This window comes from Nannospalax galili, unplaced genomic scaffold (genome assembly GCF_000622305.1).
Source record: "Nannospalax galili isolate Female #2095 unplaced genomic scaffold, S.galili_v1.0 scaffold211, whole genome shotgun sequence".
Classification (NCBI taxonomy): Eukaryota; Metazoa; Chordata; class Mammalia; order Rodentia; family Spalacidae; genus Nannospalax; species Nannospalax galili.
In genome coordinates this window covers 3,294,775-3,320,774 of record NW_008329624.1, presented here as the reverse complement: position 1 = coordinate 3,320,774, position 26,000 = coordinate 3,294,775, and the positions used below count along the sequence as shown (strand labels likewise).

Here is a 26,000-nt window from a genome sequence, read left to right as displayed (position 1 = left end):
TCCAGTGAGTGCTGTCCTTTTCGGGCTGTGCTACGACAGCTAAGATTCATTTTCATTCCACTGACCAACAGCTGGAAACAACTGGATGACAATTTATTATAATACCATCATTGTTCTTGGTAACTTTTTTAATAAACTTTTTAAAAATTTTATTTATTATTTTTTTAAGTGTATGAGTGTCATGCCTGCATGTAGGTAAGTGTACCGTGTCGTGCAATGCCCTTGGAGGACAGAAGAGGCTTTCGGATTCCCTAGAACTGGAGTTACAGACAGTTGTTAGCCGCCATGTGGGTGCTGGGATTCAAACCAGGTCTTCTACAAGAACAGTCAGTGTTCTTAACTGCTGAGCCATCTCTCCAGCCTGTATTATTATAAATTTTGTAATTTTCTAATAAAATGTTTTAAAAATGATTAATTTACCCATTAATACTCTCAAAAGGAATGGACCAGCCTTAGGAACTACCTATAAATAGACCAAGAAATTAAGGTTAAAAAAGGCTTGCATTTACAATCATCTCACTAATTAAAATAATAAAAATTCTAACTTACTGAAAGGTAACCTGTCATATGCAATAATGTACACACACACACACATATATAAACACATATAAAATGTACAGATGCAATATGGGTTTAGTCTAAAATTTGGAAAGGCTGATAGGGTGATATTAGGTGATGAGGAAAAATGGAATGTATTCAAAAGGATACATGAGTTGTGAAAGAAAAAACTATTTTTCATGATTTTAATCTTATCATAGTTCATTCTTTTTGCATGGTAGAGACATGAGTTCAAGTTTCTGGCAAGAAGCATTTCTGTATAGAAGAATCTAACGTGTTATTCCTTGAAGGTGGTGACTGTGCATGTCAGGCTTTCATTTTTGTTCCATCAACCATTAGTGCAATAGTGACCATTAGGAATTAGACATGACTAGTCACTGAATATATCTGCTGCATTGACCAAATTAGAAAAAGTGATTTAAAAAAAATGGGGGAGCTGAAGAGATGGCTCAGCAGTTAAGAGCACTGACCGCTCTTGCAGAGGACCCAGGTTTGATTCCCGGCACCCACATGACAGCTACAAACCATTCTTAACTCCAGTTCCAGGGGAACCCAATGCCCTCCTTTGACCTCCATGGCATTGCATGACACAGGTGTATGCACATACATGAATACACTCATACACATAAAACAAAAATAAATAAAATATATTTTTTTAAATTGGGTTTGAAGCCGGGCATGGTGGCACATACCTTTAGTCCCAGCACTCGGATCTCTGTGAATTTGAGGCCAGCCTGGTCTACATAGTGAGTTCCAGGCCAGATGGGACTATAGGCAGACCCTGTCTCAAAAAGACCAAAAAAAAAAAAAAAAAAAAAAGGGCGGGGGTTGGCAGAGAGAATTTGTAACCTAAAATTTTTCCCTTTTTTCTTATGTTTAAAACTATGCCAAATTATTATATTATAGAGTTAGTATGTAAACTGTATTGCTATACATAAAAATTTTTAAAAATATAAAAAAGAAGCACCCAAATTAAAGCCATACCAAGATGGTATTTGGCAACAGCTAACAAACTACATATGTCTTCACGCTTCAGCACAGCAATCTGGAGTCTAAGAATTTGCCCTGAAGACATCTCTCCAACATATGCAGAAGTTACTCATTGAAACATTATTTGTGATTGCAAAATAACTGAAACTCTCTAAACATTTCAACAAGGGAGATTAATCACATAAGCTACAGTACATACATGCAATGAAGCTCTGTCCTGAGTAGCTTGATTAGTGGTACACACTTGCAATCCTAGAACTTTGGAAGCAAGAGGATCCCAATGTTGACGAGGTCGGAGCTACAAAGCAAGACCCACTCTTTATAAAGAAAAAAAAAGAGGTGGGTTTATGTGAATTTGCATGGAGTATTTCTAGATGTTAAGTGTAAAGGCATAGATTGATAGATTGAATGTATGCTCTCTTTAGTCAAGGAGGAGGAAATGAAACACGACACGCACATTTTTGAAGCCCCACTCCTAATACTACCACACTGGCAACTAAACTCTACATAGAAATGAGGAGGAAGGCAGTTAAGACTACAGCACACGCTGAAGGGGGAGTGGAATTAACCCCAGCACTTTGCGAGCATCAGTCCTGGACTATATACAGCTAATGTAGGAAGGTTGATGGGTAGAACTGCAAACAATTTCTAAACTCTTTTCTATTAATCAACTAGGTTTGCCATAACAAAATATCCTAGATTAACTGAAGCAAAAGAAGTTTGTCCCAGCTGTGGAGAGAGTAACATAGGTTTTAGTCTAAGGTATCATCCTTTAGTTTACAGGTGGCTGCACTGTGCTCACACGAAATCCTTTTTGCACAAGTTCTCCATCGTCTCTTCTTATAAGATCATCATATCATTATCCAATCCTAATTAACTACCACAGGACCCACCACCACCACCTTGGGGTCATGTCTTCAACATGTGAATTTGGAGGTGCACATTCAGTCCACAGTATCTTCCAAGGAACTTTGTTTTTTGTATTACTGTGGGTAAAGCAACTTCAAAATTATTTTAGATGCAATATAAAATAGAGTGAACTATGGAGAATAAGTGGGGGAAGACATGAGACATGGCAGGAGATAAACTCATCATTTCTAATAACTGCCTCGATTCCTACAGAAGTGTACCTCAGTGGTCACGAGGGGACTGACAGGGTCCCCATGGATTCCAAAACTCATGCTGCTCAGCCCCTTATATAAAATGGCATTGCATTTGTATGCAGACCAGGTATCCTCTCAGAGTCCTTAAACCCATAGGCCAAGATAGCTATGGATGTGACTTTGATGGCTAGCTTTGTCAGCCTGACACACTCTGGAATCACCTGGAAGGGGAGTCTCACGGAGGGACTGTCAGATCAGGTTGGCCTGTAACGGTACTGGCTGTCCAAGCTCCTGCTGACTTGACTTCCCCTGAAAGGATGAACAATATATAACCTTGAATTGTGATCCAAATAAACCACTTCTCTCCTAAGCCTTTTGTCAGGATATTTTACCACAGCAATAGACACAAAACCAAACAGTGGCCAAAACACAAACTACAAACTTACTTAAAACATTATGGAGTGGGTTTTTTTGTTGTTGTTGGCTTTTTTTTTTTTTTTTGATAATTCAATTGTGACATTCAATGTCATGCAAGATAAATGTGTATATACGCTCTTGCTACGTGTATGCATGCAGATGTGGCTGTCAGTGTTACCTTCCAAGTGCATACGGTCTGGCACCATCAAATGCTACATGTGCTCATGGTGTCTTCGCTAACAAAACACAGCAATTACGAGTAATGTTTTAATCCACCACTGCACATGGTCAAAGTTCAATGTTACAGGAGGGTAATACTGTCACACATTGTTACTAAAGTACTTCCATACCTGTGGTACTTGACAATCAGCCTTCTGCTTCAAGCTGTGTCATTCATCAGCTGAGATGTGGAAGACTTCAAACCTTCCTCTTTTCTCATCAATTAATTTTCAAAAGTAAACACAGTCCATAACCATTATTTTTTTAACTCTCGCACGGCTTCTACAGTATTTTAACCAAGGTGGAGAGCTTTCTTGAGGATGACACCTAAGGATGCCCTCCAGTCTCTACACACAAGTATACACATGTGCACACCCAACAATATGAACATGTACACACATGAGAAAAAAGATTATTTGGAAAAGAATCGTATTTTGGTATATTTCTGACTCCACTGTCAGTCAACATAAGTAGGTTTCCTACCAGTTTCCAAATGGAATGCACAGGCCATGATCTGACATTCAACTTAAAGAACACTTTGATGACACCTTTCTATTAGATTTTTATAGGTCCTATCTTCCCAGAGACAAAGATCTCTCATTTCACAATCGTACTTTATTCATGTCATAGTTTTGGGTGGCACCTAAATTTATAAATAACTGTTTCCTAGAACAAAACGCACTAAAAGTAAAAATAGAACCAAAATATCTGATGAGCACCTTGAGAATTCACTGAGAATCACAACTTTCTCACATCAAACCAGATATTGATGCATTTATTTCTCAAATACATTGTCAATGTCCCACTAGTTTTATGTTGTTCTCTTTTACTTTTATAACTAAAAAAAATTAAAGTCACTTAAATTTTATTATTTATAAATGCCCCTACTCAACAGGCTCTGTGTGTGTCTGTGTGTGTGTACATGCCCCCTTGTGGAGGCCAGACACTGGCATCACGTGTCTTCTGTTGCTTTCCACCTTATTTTTTCAGGCAGGTTCTCAGTGAACCTGAAGCTCTTCAATTCAGCTATGTTGGCTGGTAAAAGAGCCTTAGGGATCCATCTCTCTCTCTCCTTCTCTCTCTTTTACACTTACACACACACACACACATGCTGCAGCTATAGTTCCATGCCACTGCACTTAGTTTTTACATTGTGCTAGAAATTCAAACTCAGGTCCTCATACTTGTGTGGTAGGCACTTTACCAAAGTACCCCCAGCTCCTGCTGGGCAATTTTTAAAGACTCCAAACAGGCCTCTGTATAATTAGGGTTATTGTGTGAGGACTTAATTATCTGCGGTGGCAGATATCCTGAAGTTGTACACAGACTGTTTTTCCCTATCAGCTTTTGTTAGTGTTCATGTATTTTCTGTGTGCCTTAAGACAATTCTTCATCCAACGTGGTGTAGAGAAGTCTAAAGGTTAGACAATCCTGCTTAAGGCTTAAATCGTATTATTTATAATATCTAGCACAATGTAAACACTATATAAATTGTTGTTACAGTATTATTTAGAAACTAATTGCTAGCTACAAGTCTATATGTGTCAAGCATAGGTACCTTTTTTTTAACAAACATTTTCTATACACAAGTGGTTTAAATTATAGATACAGAACCTGTAGATAAGAGGATTAACTATCCACATGTAGGTGTACATATATGTGTTTGTGCATATAAATGACAGCTTACTGCTGTACAACTCCAAACATACTCTTCAACACAAACTATAATAAACAATGCAATTACTTCAAGCTTTCCTCCTTCAAAGACTGCACAGTGTTTTTCAGAGAAGGTACTGAAGGAACACTGTAGGTAAAGCGGACTTCTTGTGATCTTCGGGCTCTTTAAGAGCAGGAATATCATTAAGTATGGAGAAATTCAGTAAAACCTACCTGTCCACTGGCACAGAATACAGTCCCTCTTTGATCACAGCCTAAGCCTACTGGTCACTTTTCTACAGCCCCAACGGAGAAGCCAGAGCTTGGTTTCTAGTCACATTCTAGCCAAAAGCAACAGCATTCCTCAAAGAAATGCCATTTTCCAGACCTGAAGCAGTGTCAGCACAAAATGAAGCTGGAATACCTCATGCCAAAAAGTGAAGTCACTGTAATGACTGAGATGTATCAGAAGGATGCTGAAGCCAGATTCAGCGGGATTACACTAGTCAAATCTGGGCCAATCTGAGCAACTTAGATCTAAGGAATTAAAGTTGATAATCCCTGAAGAAGAAAAGGAACCGCTGAAATTCCTGAGTTTGGAGCAATAATACATGCTGAATGCGTGACTGGGTAGATGAAGCACAAAGGGCATGAGCGGGTGACGGGGACTCCTGCTCACACTACATCAGCCGAAAACATTTTATGGAAGAAAGTGGAGAAATCACTATGTATTTGAAGTACATGCTAGGCAAGCTACCAATAAGATATGTCCCTAATCCCCAAAGTCACTATTTTGCAGCAATCACAGGGGGAAAAAGGTTCAAAAAAGAGTCATCAATGGATCACAAATCTGGGGGGAAGAAATATGATAAGGAACAAGGTACCTACATGGCTAACAGTATTCCCTCACAGACTGCTTATCAACTGCAAGGGTAAAATCAGTAATTACAGTGAGGCCTTTAATCCCAGCACTCGGGAGGCACAGGCAGAGGCAGGCAGATCTCTGTGAGGTCAAGGCCAGCCTGGTCTACATAGTGAGTTCCAGGCCAGTTGGGGCTACAAGGAGACCTTGTCTCAAAAAAACAAGCAAACAAACAAACAAAAAAAACAGTAATTATACAGTAGAGAGAGGAGGAAGCACTTAGACCAAGTGAGCAAAACTGCATTGCTAATAAGGCGCAGACAGATAATGTGCCTCTGAAGTCACAGGCGAACATTTCTGTAGTATTCTGGCTGAGGATAATTAATCTGAGTTTTAAGAACCAAACAGGAAAACGGGAAAAAAAAAAAAAAAAGACAAACCCAAAATGCAAAGCATTCTTTTACAATCAGGATAGTTATTCCTGTAAAACGTCCATGCTGGGAAGACAAAGAAAATTCTGTTTAGGGATCTACAGATACCAAGCAGTTAAACTCAGTGCCTGATCCTAAACTGGATCCTACACAGAGGCAAAAAGAGAGATTATAAAGAACATGACATGGTCAATAAAAGCACAATACGGGCAGCAGTTTAGACATTGGGACGTCAAATTTCTCAGCCTCGGTAACTGACCCGCTGTATGATCTTTATTCTTAGGACACACACTGAAGTGCTTCAGTGTAAAGGGCCAAGATACATACTTTCCAATGATCCAGGGGTGAAATTACATCACCTACATCTCTCTTCTCAAGGAAAAGGGAGGACTCTTGTGAGTGCAAATGACGAATAAGGCAAAATGTCAACAGTAAGTGAATTTCAGCAAGAATAACTATTCTTTGTACTTTGTTCCAACTTTTATGCTGACTTCACGGTTCTAAGGCCTGCATTACTAATCCCTGGACAGAAGCATGAAGCTCTGCCACAGGCCTTAAAAAACAGCTGTTTAAAACTGCAGAGTCCAATAGCTGGTAACAGCACAAGAAAATGAGCAATTGTGACAGGACGAGCCCAAATTTAGATATGCAACATTCTAGAGTACATGTGCAAAAAGGAATATAAACGCCATTCATAAATAAATTTTTATACTGATTACATGTAGAAATAGTTTAAATATATTAGGTTATACACCATTAAAATTAATTCTACCTGTCCATTTTTAAAGCATCTATTTAAAATTTAGTATCTGATATGCTGCATTTCTAATTGCACAGTGCTTATCTAAAACACCACTTTCTTTTTAAATTTTAAGAGTCATTACTGCCTTAGTTCTTTTGGTGTTAAAGAAAATGTTGAATTACATTAAAGATCCTGACTCCTCTAAGGCAATTTCAAACCTGAAAATGAAGTAGATAACTAGGTATTTTAATCATAATCAAAGGAAAGAAAAGTAAGCAAAGCTCTTTGCACATATGATGTCATTCCTTAGTCAATCACACTTTTGTTTGGTGTGTGAATAAAACCATCTTCCTAAATATCAACTCATAGAATCTTTTTTTTTTTTGGTCTTTTTGAGACAGGGTTTCCTTGTAGCCCCAGCTGTCCTGGAACTCACTATGTAGACCAGGCTGGCCTTGAACTCACAGAGATCTGCCTGCCTCTGTCTCCCGAGTGCTGGGATTAAAGGCATTTGCCACCACTCTGGGCCAGAATCTTTTTTTAAAAAGTTTATTTTGGCTCATTTTTTAATTATCATTATTTTTATTTTATTTTATATGTGTGAGTGCATTCCCTGCATGTAAGCACACCCAAGTGTGTGTTGTGCAATGTTCGAAGAGGAGACAGTTGTTAGTTGCCATGTGGGTGCTGGGAAATGAACCCAGGTCCACTGTAAGAGCAGTCAGCGCTCTTAACTGATGAGCTGTCTCTCCTGCCCAACTCACAGAATCTTATGAATTAAGTCATTAGATGTTTATTTCTGCTACCAAGAAGTTTATAAATTAGACTTTACTAACAATATTACACCTCTCAAGGTAATTTTTCTATTTAAAATTGATTAAAGGACTTGTTCCTAAAGGTCTAAAGATTTAAGAAGCAAGAAAGAAAAATAGAACTTAATGGACAATTTACACATTGTCAGCTTACACAGAGGGGCACAGGACAGATGGGACCATGAGCAGGGGGAGTGCTTCAGGACAAAGAAAAGTACCTAAAACACAAACAGCTTTTTCTGTATTTTAGTAGACCAAATCTAACTAGGCCAAGTGGAAAACCAGCATATGTCACTAATAATTCCCTAAAACAGCAACGAGGAAAGAAAACCAAATGCAAGTTGCCAGATGATACAATAAAAACACCCAGCACAATCTTGGCAAAAACACAAGCCTGTTTATTTTGGAGGCTCAGAGTCAAGTGTGTGGGTGGACCCAACTGGAAATACCCAACCATGGCAAAGCAGATTCTCTTGTTGCACATTAAGGGGGACCACCCCAAGCCACCCTATGTCGCATCCCAGGGTAGCAGCATTGACTTCTAGAAAATGTTTAAACAACAACAAAACCCTAGTAAAATGCCATGCCTGCTGCTAAATGTACTAAGGATCCACTTCTGCATTTAGACCTAAAGGCACTGAAGTGACTGGGCAACTCCACGCACAGAGGAGGCTGCAGGCTGGGTTCTGTTGTCTTAAGTGCAAGTTTAAGCAGCAGCCAAGACTCCCCAGAACACATCATCAGGAGTGCCTGGCTGAAAGGGAAGCGGCGTTGACAGGTACCAGAATCCAAGCCTATGGTAGAATCAACACAGGAGCCTAGCCTCTCTGGCCGGACCCCTCTCACCAAGCTGTTATAACCCTCCCGTGTCTCTCACCTCACATTCTACTCCCCCAATTAGCAATGGCTAGGTCACTCCTTAGAAGAACAGAAGCACCTCAGCTCCCCTGGTCCAGGCACAGGAGGAAATGCAAAACAGGAATGGAATGAAGAACTGGAGGACTGTCAGCGGCAGATCAGTCTTGGGGCAGGGAAAGAAACCCACTCAAGTTTCCAAGTCTTTGTGTCCCAGAATAAAGAATTGCACCAAAGACACACAGCTACCAATAGAAACAGAGGCAGTTCAATAGGACAAAAACACCTCCAAGAATGGGAGTGGGCTAGTCAGTGAGGAAAAGGCAGTCACAAGGCTCAAGGCCTTTTACACGTCATTTATGTAGAGCCCTCCTCTCCCACCCTGTATGATGATACAGTGAGCTTTTTGTTCTATGTGTTGCATAAACCCAGATGGCAAAGGTTTCCAATCCTCCACCAAACTGACTTCTTTCATTATGGTATTCCAGATGCTATCCTCTCCAGTCTCTGCTCTCCTACCACACAATGACAGTGCATCTAGAAATAATAAGAGCAAATACTTACATTCCAGGAATCGTGGTACCTACTGTGGGTAACATTTTCCTATAACTAGAGCCGCTTCAAGAGTCAGGAACTGTTCCCACACACAGAATAGCCACACCATGTAGAAGTAATTCATCCTAAATCACACAGAGCCCAGCATAAGCAGAAGCAGAGCCCAAGGGGATTCACCTATTACTCAGTCATGAACACAGACTACACGCTTGAGGAATTCTCTGTCTAGCACACCAGCAATCATCTCCTCCACTTTCATTTTTGACAAGATACAGCCTGAAGTTGATTTCCTTAGCAGGCGCTTATCAAAAACCTGCCACCTATGCCCTCTCTTTCCCTCTAGGAAAATCGACACCCAGAAGACAGTGTTTTTCCAATGCACTTAACTTACTTGGAAAAATGATCACTTATTTTTATTAGGAGAAAAAAAATTAAATCAGGGCTGGAGAGACGGCTCAGTGGTTAAGAACACTGACTGTTCTTGCAGAAGACCTGGGTTTGAATCCCAGCACCCACATGGCAGCTAACAACTGTCCGTAACTCCAGTTCCAGGAGATCCAACGGTCTCTTCTGTTCTCCACGGGCACTGCACAACACAGTTGCACTTACCTTACATGCAGGCAATACAAGCATACACATAAAATAAAAACAATAAAGTATTTTTAAAAATTAAACCAAACAAATTGCTGTACGAAGAAATTAGCAGTGCTATTATTTTGACAAAAATATTTTCTTAATAAAATATGATTCCATTATACGGTATTTTTTGTTTAGGAGAAATAAATCTACATTCAATGTATCTAACAACCTTTAAAAAAAAATGCCTTAACAAAGGATTCCTTTTCATCAAAAGTGTCAAAATAACGAATATTCTGACTGTTCCCTTGGAAACAGCAAAACACCATCAAGGGTGCCAAGGGGCAGACAATCATGACTTCAAGATACAACATCACATGGCGGAAAACATACAGGTTCAGGGGAAGGCCAAACAAAACCCTACAGAGATGTCTACAAGAATCCCTGAGATCATGAGGCTCAGGCACTGTGGAGGTGCTCTGAGCCAGGCTGAATTTAGATGACTCTGGTGAAAAGCTATACCCTGGAAAGTTTACCATGCCCCTCATACCCCAGGGCCAGAACCAGCAGAGATATAATCAACCAATTCTTCCCAACCAACACCAAGCACTCAAGTTTATTCTTGGGCAAAGTAAATCACACCAAGCTAAAGGAAGACAGTGACGAAGTGTGAAAACAGGAATGAAGTTCCATGAAGCCAAACTATACACAGGTCAAGAATCTGGAGGGGAAGAAGGAGAGGGTTATTTCCATGTTAAATTCCAGCTTTGCCAATTAGCAGAGGTGCCTTACTTCAGAACAAGAACCGAACACCTCTGTGCCCAGTTTCTTCATCTCTAAATGGTAAGAGATGTAATTACCATAAGTATCTTCTTTTTTTTAAATTTATTTTTATTTTATGTGTACGAGTGTATTGCCTGCATGTATGTGAGTGTACCCATGTCATGCAATGCTGCAGAGGTCAGAAGAGGGGTTCAGATTCCCCTGGAACTGGAGTTAAGGACAGTTTGTAGCCGCTATGTGGGTGCTGGGAATCGAACCCAGGTCCTCTGCAAGAGCAGTCAGTGCTCTTAACCACTGACCCATCTCTCCAGGCCCAATCTTCTCTTTAGTCTACAGTGACAATCACTACCATTGACCCAGCATACACATGCGCATGAGACACACAGGTGTGTGAAAGTACATACATGCACAAAGCCTTACAAAGCCTCTGTCAGCTCTCAGAATGATGACAGCAGGAAGAAATGAACAGCACTGTTCTTGAAGAAATTGAGCCACCTCAGACAAAGATGCCTGAATACTGACACAGGTAGACCCAACAAAACAACAGTCTTTCGCCTTTCCCCCAAAATCATTCTACAATCAGCCCACCAGGTAAAAATTCTCCCTTCAAAGAGATAATAAACAACATACTGGTTGTACTAAATCTGAATACTCAAGGATCAATAAGCATTTAGATCCCAAGTATTAAAAACAAGAGTGATTCAACAAGGAAAATCATCCCTACACTCAAACCTCTCTCAAAAAAAAAAAAAAAGACATCTCTAAAATATGGAAAAGAAAACTTATTTAAAACTGTAACATGTGTCTTCATAAAGGTATATAAAACTACTGTCCCTAAAACAGGGTATATGAAAACTCTCAAGGCTTTCCACCCCCCAAATTCAATACAAAGTCTTGAAAAATAAAGTAAGGAAATGTCTCAGAAAGTCAAATGAAATCTGGAAGTCAAGCAGCTAATCTAAAAGATTAAATATATGACTAACAAGTTTGAGAAAACGAAACAATCTAAGATGTAGGCAGAAAGTAGTTTTTTGTTTTTGTTTTTTTTTAATGTAGAGGGGGTGTTGAGGATGGATGGACAGTGAGATGGCTCAGCTGGTAAAGACATTTGCCATACAAACCTAGTGACCCAAGTTCAATCTCCAGAACTCACATAAAGGTGGAAGGAGAAAAGTGACTCCACAAACTTGCCCTCTGACCTCCATATGCACAGGGTTCCTGTGCCTTCCCCACATATGTATCATATACTCGCTCACAATAATCATGCATGAATAAAATTTTTCAATGTCTTGGAATGAAGAACAGTCTCTACCAAATGGGCCTATCATATTAAGTGAGGGAAAAAAGACACTCACGGTCTAGGGTGATAGTTCAGTCACTAAAAAAAACATTCTGTCTAGGCAGATGGCTCAGCCATTAAAAAAAAAAAAAAAAAAGACATTCGTGGTCTCCAGAAGATAGCTCAGTCATTAAAGTCCTTGCCTTCCAGGCACCAGGTCCTAATTTAATCTCATGCACCCATGAATTTAAAAAAAAAAAAAAAAAAATCCCAGCACTCAAGAGACAAAGGCAGGCAGATTTCCGTAAGCTCAAAGCCAGCATGGTCTACACAGTGAGTTCCGGGTGGGCTGAAGCTAGAGCAACCCTGTCAAAAAATAAATAATAGGGGCTGAAGAGATGGCTCCAGTTAGGGTTAGGGTTAGGGTACTGGCTGCTCTTACAGAGGACCGGGTTCAATTCCCAGCACTCATACAGCAGCTAACAATCATCTGTAACTCCAGTTCCAAAGGATCCCAAACCTTCTTCTGACCTCCATGGACACTGCATGACACAAGTACACTTATATACATGCAGGCAATACACTCACGCACATAAAAAAACAAAAATAATAAATATTTTTTAAAATAGAAACCAGGCATGGTGGCTCCCTTCTAATCCCAGCACTGGGAAACTGGATATAGAAGAATCCTGGGGCTTGCTGGCCAGTCGCCTTAGCCTAATCTTGAGCCCCAGGTCCCAGTGACAGACTATCTCAAAAATATGAGGTAGACAGCTCCTGAAGAATGATACTTGAGGTTGACTTCTGGCCTCCACACTCACATACACACATATGCAGATACACACACAGACATTGTAATGGTTTGAATGAGAACATCCCCATAGGCTCCCAGTATTCAAACACTTTGTTCCCAGTTGGGAGGTTCAGGTGGTGTGCCCTTGCTGGAGAAAGCGAGTCCCTGGGGGTAGCCTTGCCCATTTCCAGTTTGTATCTCTGTTTCCTGTCTGCTTGAAGATGTGAGCACTCAGCTTTCTGCCCCAGCTGTCTCTGACCAGAGTTCCCGGCCATGATGGACTCTTTTCCCTCTGGAACTGTAAGTCAAATTCTTCCTTCTCTAAGTGGCCTTGGTCATGATGTTTTATCATAGCCACAGAAAAATAACTAATATTTATGTGTATTAATGCACACGTGTGCATGCACATGCATGCACGTGCACACATACACACACAGAAGGGAGGTAGAATTAAGATAGTTTTAGCAACACAAATTCATAAATTTATAATTGTCAAGTTCCTTCTCAGGAAAATATTGAAGATTATACTCTAACAAAAAGAAGGAACTAGACTAGGAAAGTCAAAGCCACAATATCCAGAGGCAAAGGTAATTCTCAAGATGAAGATTACAAAAGGAAATTCTGGAAAATCAGATGGGCAGCAGACAACTGGGCAACTAATCAAGGTAATAGTGGCACAGAGGATTCCCACATGGAGCTCTCCAAGGACAAAGTGTTGTGTGAGCATCCTGAAATCATGGGAACCATTGGACAGGGATGAATCACGTCAGGATACACAGTGAAGATGCAGGGAGATTTCATGTAAATAAAGAAACCACTGAGATAAAAAAAAAAAAAAGATAATTTCTATCATGAGAGAAAAAGTGTTGGATAATAAAGGAGATACCGTATGTTCACATATATGAGTATCTGCTAATTGGCTCACTTGGAACAATAGTACGACCAGCTAAGTCATAAAAACACTGAATAATGAGGTAACCAATTATTGTAACAGAGTAATCCTTGCATGACTAGGTGGAGGGCCAGAACTATAAAGTAACCAAGAAAGAAAAATAGCTAAACTCGGGTTGGCAAGATGGTCCAGCACGTAAAGCAGCTTGCCACCAAGCCTGACAACCTGAGTTTGAGCTCTAGGACCAACATGGTGGAAGGAGAGAAGTAACTCCTGCAAGCTGTCTGACCTCCATTCACATGCCGTGGCATGTGTGTGCACACCCACAAATAGACACACAGACACACACAAATGAATTGTAAAAAAAGAAAAAGAAATCTAATCTTCACCTACCAAAATCACAACAAAGTCCTAAAAGTCATTAAAAAAAAAAAAAGATTATCAAAAAGATGATATAATAGCCAGGCATGGAGACACACACCTTTAATCCCAGCAATCAGGAAGCAGAGACAGGCCAATCTCTATGAGATTGAGGCCAGCCTGGTCTACATGGCAAATTCCAGGTCAGCTGTGGCTACAGGCAGACCCTGTCTCAAAAACACAAGAAACAAACAAAAGAGGTGCTGTAAGTCTATGGTGAGCAGCAAGGAAGGAAGGAGGCAGAACGCCATGATTTCATTGTTAGTATTGACACCTGTGAAAGCATTACTAGGTTATGACTTACAATTAACTCACACTGCTGAGCTTGGTCTTAAAACAGATAGTCCAGTTTAGGTGCAATGAATTTCTGACCTAAATTTAAAGAGTCACATTTCTGACACTCTGCTAGAAAAAAATTCCTTGTTAAAATAAGAATTCATAAGACATAAGAACAACTCCGTTATCCACACTGGTCAATAAAAGCACTAAAGAAACTTTTTTGTATCCGTATTTGTTTTTCAACATTTTTATCTCAAAATGATGATCTTCTAATGGTCTTGGAGTAGAACCCAAATCAAAGCACTGCCTTCTTCCAGCTCATGAACTGTTCCTACTGCTTTTTATCAGGAGTACGTCTAGCTCCACTTGACCACCCAATTTTGCCTTCCACTCACTACCTCCCGACACTTCATGAAACCATTCAGTGTCCCGAGGACACCACAGCCATTCGCAACTCTCTACTGTTCCTCTGCTCATCACAGTACCTCTAACTTCACTTTTTTTTGAAAACTGTGTCACGTAGAATTAAAATATGTAGACATAAATTCAAATCCCAAGTCTGCCATCATCTAGCTTTGTAACCTTTAGGGCGCTCTCTAACATCTCTGAGCTGAGACTTCAACTGCAAGCGGGATGATAGCACAAAGCTGCAGAGAGCCGTTATAGGGGCTAAAAAAAAAAAAGAACATAAAGCACACAGACATTACAGGCATATCAGACAACCGTCACCAGCAACAGCAACACTATTTCCATGAGGATGGTAGCTATCTTCTGAGGCCCAAGTCACGTAGGCCAAAATGGCCACCCATCATCACTGTAGAGCCAAAGCCTGGCAGTGTTCAGCTCATCAAGGACCCTCAAATATTTAAGTAACCAAATGAGTTCAAGGTGAAGCTCATTCTCCCACTTGTCTGGACAGTTTCTCTGATGTGCAGGTCCACAGCACTTCATCCTCTGACCTACAGCATTCAGCAGATCAACCCAGTACAACAGCTACCACCCACTTCCCCAGGCATGGCCTTAGACAGGCATGGCCTCATAAAGAAGGCAGTGAGATTAACTGTGCTGGTGTTTAGGAAACTTACAAGTTTCTTCTTTTTATTATGAGACAGGGCCTCCTTGTTGGCCCAGCTGACCTGGCATATTCACTATGTAGACCTGCCTCAGCCCCCCAAGTGCTAGGATTAAAGGCATGCATGCATGCACACGCATGTGTGCGTGTGTAGGTACACGTCACAGCCTGAGTAGGAGGTCTGAGAGGACAACTTTGGGGAATCACTTCTCACCTTCTACTGTAGGTTCCGGAGAGCAAATTCAGGTAGTCAAGCTTACACACTAAATGTTTTTACCACTGAGCCATCTCACTCACCTAGAAGTATGTGTGCACACCTGTGTGTGTGTGTATGTAGGTACATATGTGAGCACGTGTGTGTGTGTGTGTGCGTGTGTGTATCTATGATAGGATCTCCATGTAGTCCCAGCTTGCCTGGACCTCATATTGTAGATCAGGGCTGGCCTATACCTCACAGAGATCGGCTCCCTCTGCCTCCTGAGTGCTGGGATTAAAGACATGTACCAGCACATCTAGCTAGAAGTATAGTTTTTAAATGTTGAATTTACTTCAAAATATACCACTTTCCCAGTCTCACCATGAAGGTCTTTTTATTCAATTTTTCCTACTATGGGTTTCTTGCTTGTTTGGTTTTAGTTTTTTAGTTTAGGGCTTTTTGTTGTTGTTGTTTTATTATTTTTATTTTATGTATATGGCTGTACTGCCTGCATGTATGTAAGTGAACCCGTGTCATGCAATGCCTATGGAGGATATAAGAAGGTGTCAGAATCCCTAGATGGAACTGGAGTTATGGACAGTTGTTAGCTACTATGTAGGGGCTGGGAATCAAACCTGGGTCCTCTACAAGAGCAGACAGTGCTCTTAAATGCTAAGCTGTCTCCGAACCCAGTGTTTTTGGTTCTGATCCTCCTCCTGCATTGGTCCTCTGGATGCTTTAATCATACAGCTGTTAAATAAAAATACACTACTGCCAACCAGCAGGACACTGAATTCCTTCCCAGACCACAAAGTCAGGTATGTTTCTGTTATTCTTTCACTCCATACAGGAAGTCTACTTAGCTGCAAAAAGTACAGGAAAGTCTGAAAGAAAGAACATCATTTCCACTTAAGCACAAGTAAACCAATGACTTCAATGACTTGGACAGGCCCACTACAACTAGCTAAGTGACAAAGCTAACACATTAAGACCTACAAAGAGGGCAACAAGTAAGAAGGGCACCACCAGCACGTCCTGCACTACCACTCAGTAATCCAGGCTGACTATAAAGAAGTTAGAAGGAAGACAAATGGTCTCCAGGCTTTGTTGGTTTTAATCCACAAGAAGTCAAAATGAATTTCTGTTGAATTAGTTTATACATTGTTAAATGTTAAGTTCTGTATAAATGTTTCTAAATCAGTGTTTTCAATCATAATGAAACTCATTACTTTGTATGCTAACTTAACAATTAAAAAAACAAATGTTTTCAAATCTCTCCTGAATTTAAAAATGCCAGTCAGCAAGTCATCCTTGTGCCCAGCAATTCTGACCTGAGTCTGGCTCAGCACCTCACAGCAGTGCACAACAGAATCCCAAAATGGAACTGGAAGATCATTATCACAATGTAGACATTCCCTTTCCTGTAATTGTGACACATGTCATACAGTGTTTCCTAGGAGAAAGTACTTTAGAAAATTTTTTTTTTATATTTTAAAAACTCTTGGAAAAACTAACTATACACTGTTAAGCAGACTCCAGAAAAGCTAAACAGTAGACTTTAAGGCAAAAGATCTGTGAAGAGGCTTATACAGGGTGTGGTGATGCAGACAGGAAAACTGATGTGCTTTACATGTGATTTGGAAGTCAAATGCAGAAGGTTTTGCTGAACTGAATTTGGGGGCATGGAAAGTTTGGGGGAGATTACAGAGTGAGAAGCCTGTGAAATGGGGAGGATGGGGAGTACTGGCTGGATGGTGGAAGGGCCAGTGGGAAATGAGCTCTACTTCAGTGACTACCGCTAGAGGATTACCGATGATGTAATTCTCTTCTCTATCTTCTTTCTTCTCATGCACCAAGTTGGAGATGCAGTATGGTGTGGTAGCACATGTCTTTAATCCCTGCACTTGGGAAGCAGAGAAAGGTGGATCTCTATGAGATCAAGGCCAGCCTGGTCTACATATTGAGTTCCAAGCCAGCTGGGGCTACAGAGACCCTGTCTCAAAAACAACAAAGCTGGATGATAAAATCTACAACCAGAGGGAGAAGGCAGACAGTGCAGAAACTAAGGAGTTATCAGCATAGGTGGATTTAAAGACAAGAAGATAATATTTAAAAAAGCTGCACACCTTCTAACATTTAAAGGTAGAAGAGGGCAGAGTTACAAAGAAGGGTAGACAGCAGAAGCCAAAATAGGGAAACCAGGGAAGTCTGGTGTCCTGGAAAGGGAGAAGACAGTATTTCAACTCCACTGATGGCACAGATAGATCAAGTGCAGAAAGGAGCCCTAAGGGTCTCCAAGTGTAAGCTCACTGTGAAGGAAACAGACTGAGTGACATGGAAACAAGCCACAGTCAGTGGACCAAATGGCTAAAAAGCCGTGTGAGACTAAGTGGCGTTTTCTACTAATTTCTGCAAACTGTCATCAAGCACTGTCAGTGCAGCGACAGAAGTCTGTTCAATGTACAGAGAAAAGAGAGAGAGTCAAAAAGCATCTCAGAGAGGATATGTCCAAACCTAAGAAGTCAGGGGCACCATAACTGCGGTGGAGGTTCTCACCAGCATGCACGGTAACCGTCTAGTCTTCAGTAAAAAAAAAAAAACCCACTAATGGGGCTGGAGAGATGGCTCAGCAGTTAAGAGCACTGACTGCTCTTGCAGAGGACCCAGGTTCGATTCCCAGCACCCATACGGCAGCTACGAGCCGTCCTTAACTCCAGTTCCAGGGGAATCCGAAGCCCTCTACTGACATCCACAGCACTGCATGACATGGGTGCACTCACATACATGCAGGCAATACACTCATACATATAAAAATAAAAATAAATTCCATTAAATGAAATCAGTACTAACTAACCTTACCTAATTTGGATGACATCATTCTTATGTTAGAAACTTTTTCCTAGAACAACTATAAAACATATCCAAGTAATTATTTTCTGAACTAACCTTCATCCTGGAATATAATGATCATTTTGCAGGATATACACACACTAGGGAAGACGACTTGACAGAAAAAACAAATTGCCTTTATTGAATGCCTAGATTAGTACTGAATTCACATTAAAGGGTCAAATAATTTCAAGAAAATACCATGTTCAGCCTGCCATGACAAGGGTCCCTTAGAGCTCAGCAGCTTAGCACATGTCTCTCTGGAACGCCGCTATCAAGAAGTTCTAGGAATAATACTGACAAACGAACTTTTTTCTAGCAAAATGCCCCACAAATTTTGTTTGAAAAGTTGCTTTGATCTGTTATTTGTCTTGTAGTAGTGGTTCTTTTTTTTTTTTGTCTTTTTGAGACAGGGTCTCCCTGTAGCCCCAGCTGTCCTGGATTCACTATGACACAGGCTGCCCTCAAACTCAGAGAGATCTGCCTGCCTTGGCCTCCTGAACACTGAGATTAAAGGCGTGTGCCGCCATGCACAGCCAGTAGTAGTTCTTTTTTAATAGCTATTTCAGATTTAGAACTGTCTGCTACAAGATTATCTGTAATCCCAGCACTCAGGAGACAGAGGTAGAGGATCACAAATTCAAGGCCAGCTTGGGCAATATATCAAATTGCAAGTCTGCCTGTACTATTGAGTGAATCCTTGCCTAAAAATAATTTAATTAATTAATTAATTTTAAAAAATTTAAAAGATGGTGCTGAGGAGATGGCTCAGAGGTTAAGAGCACTTGCTGCCAGGTTTGGTTGCTACCACCTACACTGGACATCTCAGAAAAACCTGTAACTCCAGCTGCAGGGGATTCCATACCCTATTCTGGCCTCTGAGGGCATCCATACATACATGGTATACACACATACACTCAGGCACATACATATACACATAAAATTTTAAAAATTGATCTAAAAGGGGAAAAAAGATGAGAATTACTCGACTTTAGATCTCACTCCAGGCAATACATCTGCTGACATTCCCTGCAAGTTTCTAACAATAGGACACACAGGTATGAGAATGGGAAACTAGAAAGCCAGACACAAATATTTCATAGAAGATTCAATTTGTCTACTTGATAACTATAAGAAAACTAAGAAACATTTGTTAAATACTGCACAATACAGATCTGTACATACTAGCTATGAGTAGCACAATCTCCATTCAACTGTACTTTTCTTTTTAATTCAGTAGTGAAAATCAGTATTTACGTTGCCTGAAGTCTGACTATACAATCAAAAATACAATCAAAACCTTGCAACAGTTCTTTTAGCGGTGTTCTTATGGCATGGCAGCTGGAGACGAGAACTCTTGTGCCTGTTTTGGGAGTGAAAGAAGGCAAGTGGACAGTGTGACAGAGAAGACCTACGCCACTCTCCTGGAAATGGAAAAAAAGAATGAAACAAAGGTCCTTTTCATGGTTCTCTTAAATGAAGACACAGGTTCACAATCTCTAATCCAAAATCCTTGCAGACAGGTAAGATTTTAAATTCAAGTGTTTCACAATTTTAGAAAAGCAAACACCACCAATTATCCAACAAAAAACGCCCCCCAGCAGGTCAGGGTAGAACTCATAATAAAACAAAATTTCTGCAGCTGAGGTGATAGGATGATAATACAGAGCTTCATATCAGGTCAACTCTTACCATTAAAATAACAAAAACATTTCCATTTTCAGAGCCCTTAGATTTCACAACTGAGAGGAGGGGACTGGAAACTTGCATTTAACACAAGTTTAAAGAGAATAAAGACAGATGAAGGAGACTAGGGGAACCCTGGATTCACACTCCAGCTCCTCTATGCAAACTGTATGAATTTAGGCGAGATGTTCAGTAACTAGGAGCCCGCACGCCATCTACCACGAGTCTTCTGGGAACCATGTCCAGTCATTATGTTGGAAGGTTCTGAAGCCAAATTTGGCACTGAGCAGTAGGATGACTGTGCTTGAGACTTCCCTGATTTTGCATGACCAGTACCACATGGTAGGAAACCAAGCCTCTTTACTCAGGAGGCCCTCATAAATGGGACACATTCCAGTATGAAAAAAAGAAGTTAAGTAAGAGTAAAATGCAGTGGGGGAAAAAACTACTCAAAATAGTTTCAATAGTGCAACAGGCCACTGCCTATGAACTACAATCTCCTTTTGTGGTAGGCAGAATTCTAAACTCACCCACCCTCCTAGTGTGTATAACCCCGGAATAGAGGTGGGCATGGCCAACCGAGGGGACCCTTCTCCAGAAACAGTGAAAAAGACTGCATGTTGTGGAGAAGTCACCAGGACAAGTCCAGTGAGTGGCCCTTTGTGCCTGAAAACCTCAGTCCTACAACTCCCACAACCTACATGGGCGTACCATGTTTCCCAGACGTCAAGAGATCTTTAACAGTGGCCTAGGCACACAGCAGCAGTAACTTCAGAACTGTAACACTGAGAAACCTGAAATAAGTGATGCTTTGAGCCAACAAATTCATGTTCATTTACTATACATCAATAGAAAAGTATCTTTTAAGGAGCTGGAGAGGTGGTTCAGAGGTTAAGAGCACCAGCCCCGGGTCTGATTCCCAGCACCCACATGGCAGCTAACAACTGTCCGTAACTCCAGTTCTAAGGGATCTGACGCCCTCTTCTGTCCTCCACAGATATTGCATGACACAGATGCACTTACATACATGTACGTAATATGCTCATATACATTAAAAAAAATAAAGTATTTTTTAAAAAAGAAAAATATCTTTTAAACAGTAACCAAATCGAATTATAAAAATGTGTATTTGTGAGTATATATTCCCACTATTACATACACACACACACACACACACACACACACACATATACACACACATACATATAAAACTCCTTGCACTTTTGTTTTTAATAAGAAAAGCTCAAACTCTAGGGAAAATTCTTAGTAAATTAAACTTGGCTGAGAAAAAGAACCTCAAAATAAACCCTGGCTTCACTACTGAAACTTTGTATACATGGATGGTGGGGTATAAAATGGTATAACCACTTTGAAAAACTACTTGGCAATTTCTAACAAACTTAAATATACCCCAACACTATGACTCAGGTACTCCACTTTCTGAGTGTACAGGTCTACAAAAAGATACACACTGCACACCAGTGTTCACAGTTTTGGTTACAACAGATAAACACTGGATGCAATTCAAATGTTCAACAACAGGAAAATGGTTGTATACCTCACTTCAATGGAAAACCAACATCAATTAAAAAGAACAATCTAACAGTATGCACAACAGGGGTAAATCCTCCATATACTGAGTAAAAGAGGACAGAAGAGTCTGTAATGAAGAGTACAGTTACCTTTCACTAGGTGTATGCCCTCATGAAGGACATTAGTGCCTCCATAAAGATCCGATGAACACTGCACCAAGGGACTATTTATGAAGCAGAGATGGACCCCTTACCAGACATGCAGTGAATGTGCGAGGGCCTTGATCTGGGACTTCTCAGTCTTCATAATATAAACAATAAATTTCTGTTGTTTATAAACTACCTGGCATAAGATGTTTTATTAAAAGTATCAGGAATGGACAAGGATAAATGTAAAGTCTAAGAAGGAGCAGTAACTGTAACAGGTCCTGGAATGCTCTGTCATGGACTCTATTGGAGCGTGCATGTGAGACGATATGCTACATCACTATAGTACAAATGTTGGTGCCCCCTCCAAGCTCCTATACACGCACACATGCATACACCTGCAGAATCCTGTCATGCTGGTGGCTCTGATTTCAGACTTCTACCTCCAAAACTCTGAGAAGATAATTTACATTGCGCATAATTACAGCAGCCTGAATGGATTAAGATATATACCTCAAAAACATTCCTGCCCTTTTACAATACCCTTCCACACCCACCTAATGGCATTTTAGGATACCTGATATAGCCACAATTCCTCATAAGAAATTACCCAAGCTAGCTAATGAGCAATGAAACACATTATCGAGGTACTGTCCAAATATGCATTTGCAATGAACTATCAACCATGGTCTCCTTTTAAAACACAGTATAGGCATTCCTCAACTAATGTTAACTGAATAAACTTCACATGTAATGCCACTTTTGGGTTTTAGAAAACGAGAGAAACTTGTATGCATAAATACAGAGCACACACACGAATAGACCTTATACCATGTGAAACAAAACCATGGGTCTTATCAAATTAATGACTTCTTTCACATCCAACTATATGAAAATACAGGCCAGGTGTTAAGCCACCACCACAGAAATGTGGGAGACGATTAAACAGGTAAAGGCAGCACGACTGGCTTTTACACTGAGGGTCTTGGGGAAGGTGTGAATTCTATGATGTAGAGACCAGGAACCTGAGATGCTAGTTAGGATCATCCAGCCCAACCTTCCTACCCTATACAGAAAGCCCTTGGCTTACCCATCACTAAACGGCTGCACCTTTCTAAAGGCAGCAGCAACTCAGACATGGAGAGGAAAGCAGGGTTGTAGGGGGCAAATGACTCAGTTATGGAACAACAGGGTACTATGAACTATGCCTTAGTGTCATTTTTGTGCACAAGAGACAGAATTCATAATCTCAAGTCTCATACCACCAAGTCTGAGAAACTGAAGCAAAGTTTGGGGGCAAGAAGGGGGCTCAAAAAGACCATTAGAAGTGACCAGACTAAAAGAAAAATGAAACCACAGCTCACCTCACTGTTGTGACCCCGAAGGTTGAAGTTTATCCTCTGTGGAGTACTCCTGTCTCTGCGACAGTGGCTAGAGGTGAAAGTCACCCCCACCACACCCCGTCCATTGCCTGTGGCAAGCCATCCTTCCTCATAGTACCGCCTTCTGCACACAGGCTTCTCCTTCTCGCTCTTGGGGACGCGCCCCTTCCAGGACAGGCAGAGGATGTTGGAGTCACTGCAAAGCACAGGCCCATGCTCCACTGCCGCGTACATACTTTTTATTTCACTCAATTATTTTACTTTAAAAGTACTGAAAATTTTAAACCAAGTTTTGTCATTGGTTTACTTTATTTCTGTGACTGGCTTGTGACACTATTTGTTTCTTCTCTCCTTTAATTATAACTGAGCTGAAGCTAAGTAAGTCAGTACTTTACAAAGATCCACCAAATGCATAGTGAAAAAATTCCTCTATAAAAGATGATGGCAGTCTGCTAAGAAAGGTAGCGCCTAAAGAACGTGGGGTCCATTTCTTCACGTCCTCAGGGAAGAGCATGCCAATCCTGTGGAGGAAGGATTCACAAGTGGTGATGGAGAAATGGTTCTCTTACTCCTTTCTTGTTTATTCTCCTTCAGCCTGAGATTCCAGTTTTGTGTAGTGTGATTCCAGACACAAGGGGCTGCAAACACGCAGATTTCAAGTAACTTAAGGCTTTAAGAATCCCTCTAGCTGCAATTTTCTACTCAAGAAGTTCAAGTACAGAGTCAGAGCTCACAGGATCATGCTCCTTCTGACGCCGCCCTCCAGCATGCTTTCTGAACTAGATAAATTTCTGTTGCTAAAGCTGAAAGGATTGCATAAAGGGGGGGAAAGGCACACAAACGTGCAAAAAAGACGAGTTTGTACAGGCAGCAGTCCAGATTTCAGGAAGAAAAACACTCTTTCTCCCACTGTTCAGAACCAGAAACTTCCTGTCTCAAAGCTGAGCCCTGTGTCCCTAGGAACACGGGGCTCCCTACAATGATCTTGTGCTGGCAGGAGCACTCCTCTGTGCCATAGAGGCTAGAGCAAATCCCCTTCCCCCAGCAGAGGCAGAGGCTAGAGCTATTAACGTGAACCAAGTCTTTTCCTTGGATGAATGAGTCCTAACTCGTCTTGCTGACAGAGACAGGCTGCAGGATCTGCTCTTTCCCTGGACTCCATCCGTTTCCACCTCCCAGTTACTGCTCTACTTGTGCTGCCCCTGAAGATCATGTGTCTTTCTATCTTAATGAAAAACCAGTAGTCTCAGAATTACTTCCATTGAATAATCTTCCTCTCACATGGAGTTCTCCGATCCCTCAAACGACACACCTAGGCATGTATCATATCAGAGTCGCCCACATTGTACCACCTCCCTAGAGCAGTCCTAGGCCTTGCTGACAGCACCTTCTTGTTCAAGGTCAAGGCCTCTTAATGCTTCCACACTTTAGTACAAGAAAAAAATGAGCTATCTTTGGATTTTCCAGGATATTTATTTTGCAATTATCGGTTCCAATTGATACTCTAAAATATTATCCTAAAGATGCAGGAAAGAAAAAGGGAAAAAATAAATTAAGATTCTTCAAATATAATTAACTAAAAGACGCAAAGAAATCAGTTCATTTTCAGACTTGTCCCATCACACCTGAAGCTGTTGTCCTCTAGCTACAACCACAGTAAAAGATCCTGAACTTCAGTCCAGAATTTTAAACTTTGTCCAAATCACCAAAACCAATAAAACTACATGCAAACAACACTGTGTGAGCCTGTGGACACTATTTAAATTCACACTGCCTCTTGGTCGCCTTCTCAGTTAGTTCCGTCTCGCAACTAGAGAGAGATTCTTGAGGGTTAATCTGTGCAATTTCTTCTTCCTCTTTTCGCAAACTTTTTTTTCCCACGAACACCATATGGAAAACCAACCATTAGTGATAGGCTGTTCTCCCTGGGCTCCTGAGCCCAGCAGTGTGAAGTTGTTCCATCTGAGTCGTAAATTAATTTTCATTGGTTGTAAAATTTCCAAAAATGCAGAAGCCTGTCTTCTCATGTAAATGTGTATATACAGAGAAAAGGGTTTAAATATATATAGACACACTGTTTAATTGGCACTTGATGCATTTTTTTTCCTCAGTTAAATCAGGAACCATCAGGTTAATCATGGCTTGGAGCTCCAGGACTCTTACAAATCTGTAAAACAAACAAAAAGAAAATACGTATTTTTTTTTTAAACTTTAAAATAGTGAATGTAAGTTGTAACAAAATAAGGGCTATAAGCTGAAACTGGAGACTCATTTTTACATTTATAACTATCCAATGAAGCCACTGACTACAGTAGCTGGTAAAAGTCAAGGAGTGAAAAGAATATGCCCCCATGAACTTAAAACATACAACACAGTGTACTCCATTTGTCACAGCCATTGTAATACCCTTTCTAAGACTGCACCCCGAACATGGGGTTTTACTCCTATTGAGGACATGGTCACTATTTAAGCAAGCTTTCTCAAAAAGGAGATTTAAGAGGCCCAGGCAAATTAACTCCACTGATTTTCTTTCCCTTCATTCCCTAAAGACACAGGCAGCACCCTCAAAGAAGTCCTTGTCTCTGACTGCTGGCAGGTCACTCAACAAAGCTCAGGTATTTTACTCAGCTTGTAGCCTTTCTACTAGCCAGTTCTAAGACCAATCAGGGGAGGGGTATGCACCACACTAGAAGCGTTTCATTACAGCAGCATTAACCTATTCAATAACATTTTTCTGAGCTAGGGTACATCTCTTTCAAAATTGACTGTACATTTTTAGGTTTACAGATGAATTATTGCACTTATATAATCTTTAACTCATTATAAACTCTATAAGACATAAAATTAAATGAGGTTCCAACGTTTAAAAAAGAT

General features: G+C 40.6%; 1 protein-coding gene across 4 annotated transcripts in view; it reads right to left on the bottom strand.

Annotated features, from left to right (window-relative positions):
• Tulp4 (TUB like protein 4) overlaps positions 1 to 26,000 on the bottom strand; it is a 223,062-nt gene that overhangs the window by 142,570 nt on the left and 54,492 nt on the right. For 2 of the 4 annotated variants that reach the window (XM_008839527.3, XM_017799761.2), the window contains one exon: positions 23,109 to 25,293. The exons of the other annotated variants lie outside the window; for them this stretch is intronic. In XM_008839527.3, coding sequence (XP_008837749.1) covers positions 23,109 to 23,360 — 252 coding nt within the window. In that variant the 5' untranslated portion in view covers positions 23,361 to 25,293. The remainder of the gene's footprint in view (positions 1 to 23,108; positions 25,294 to 26,000) is intronic. 4 annotated transcript variants of the gene reach the window in all.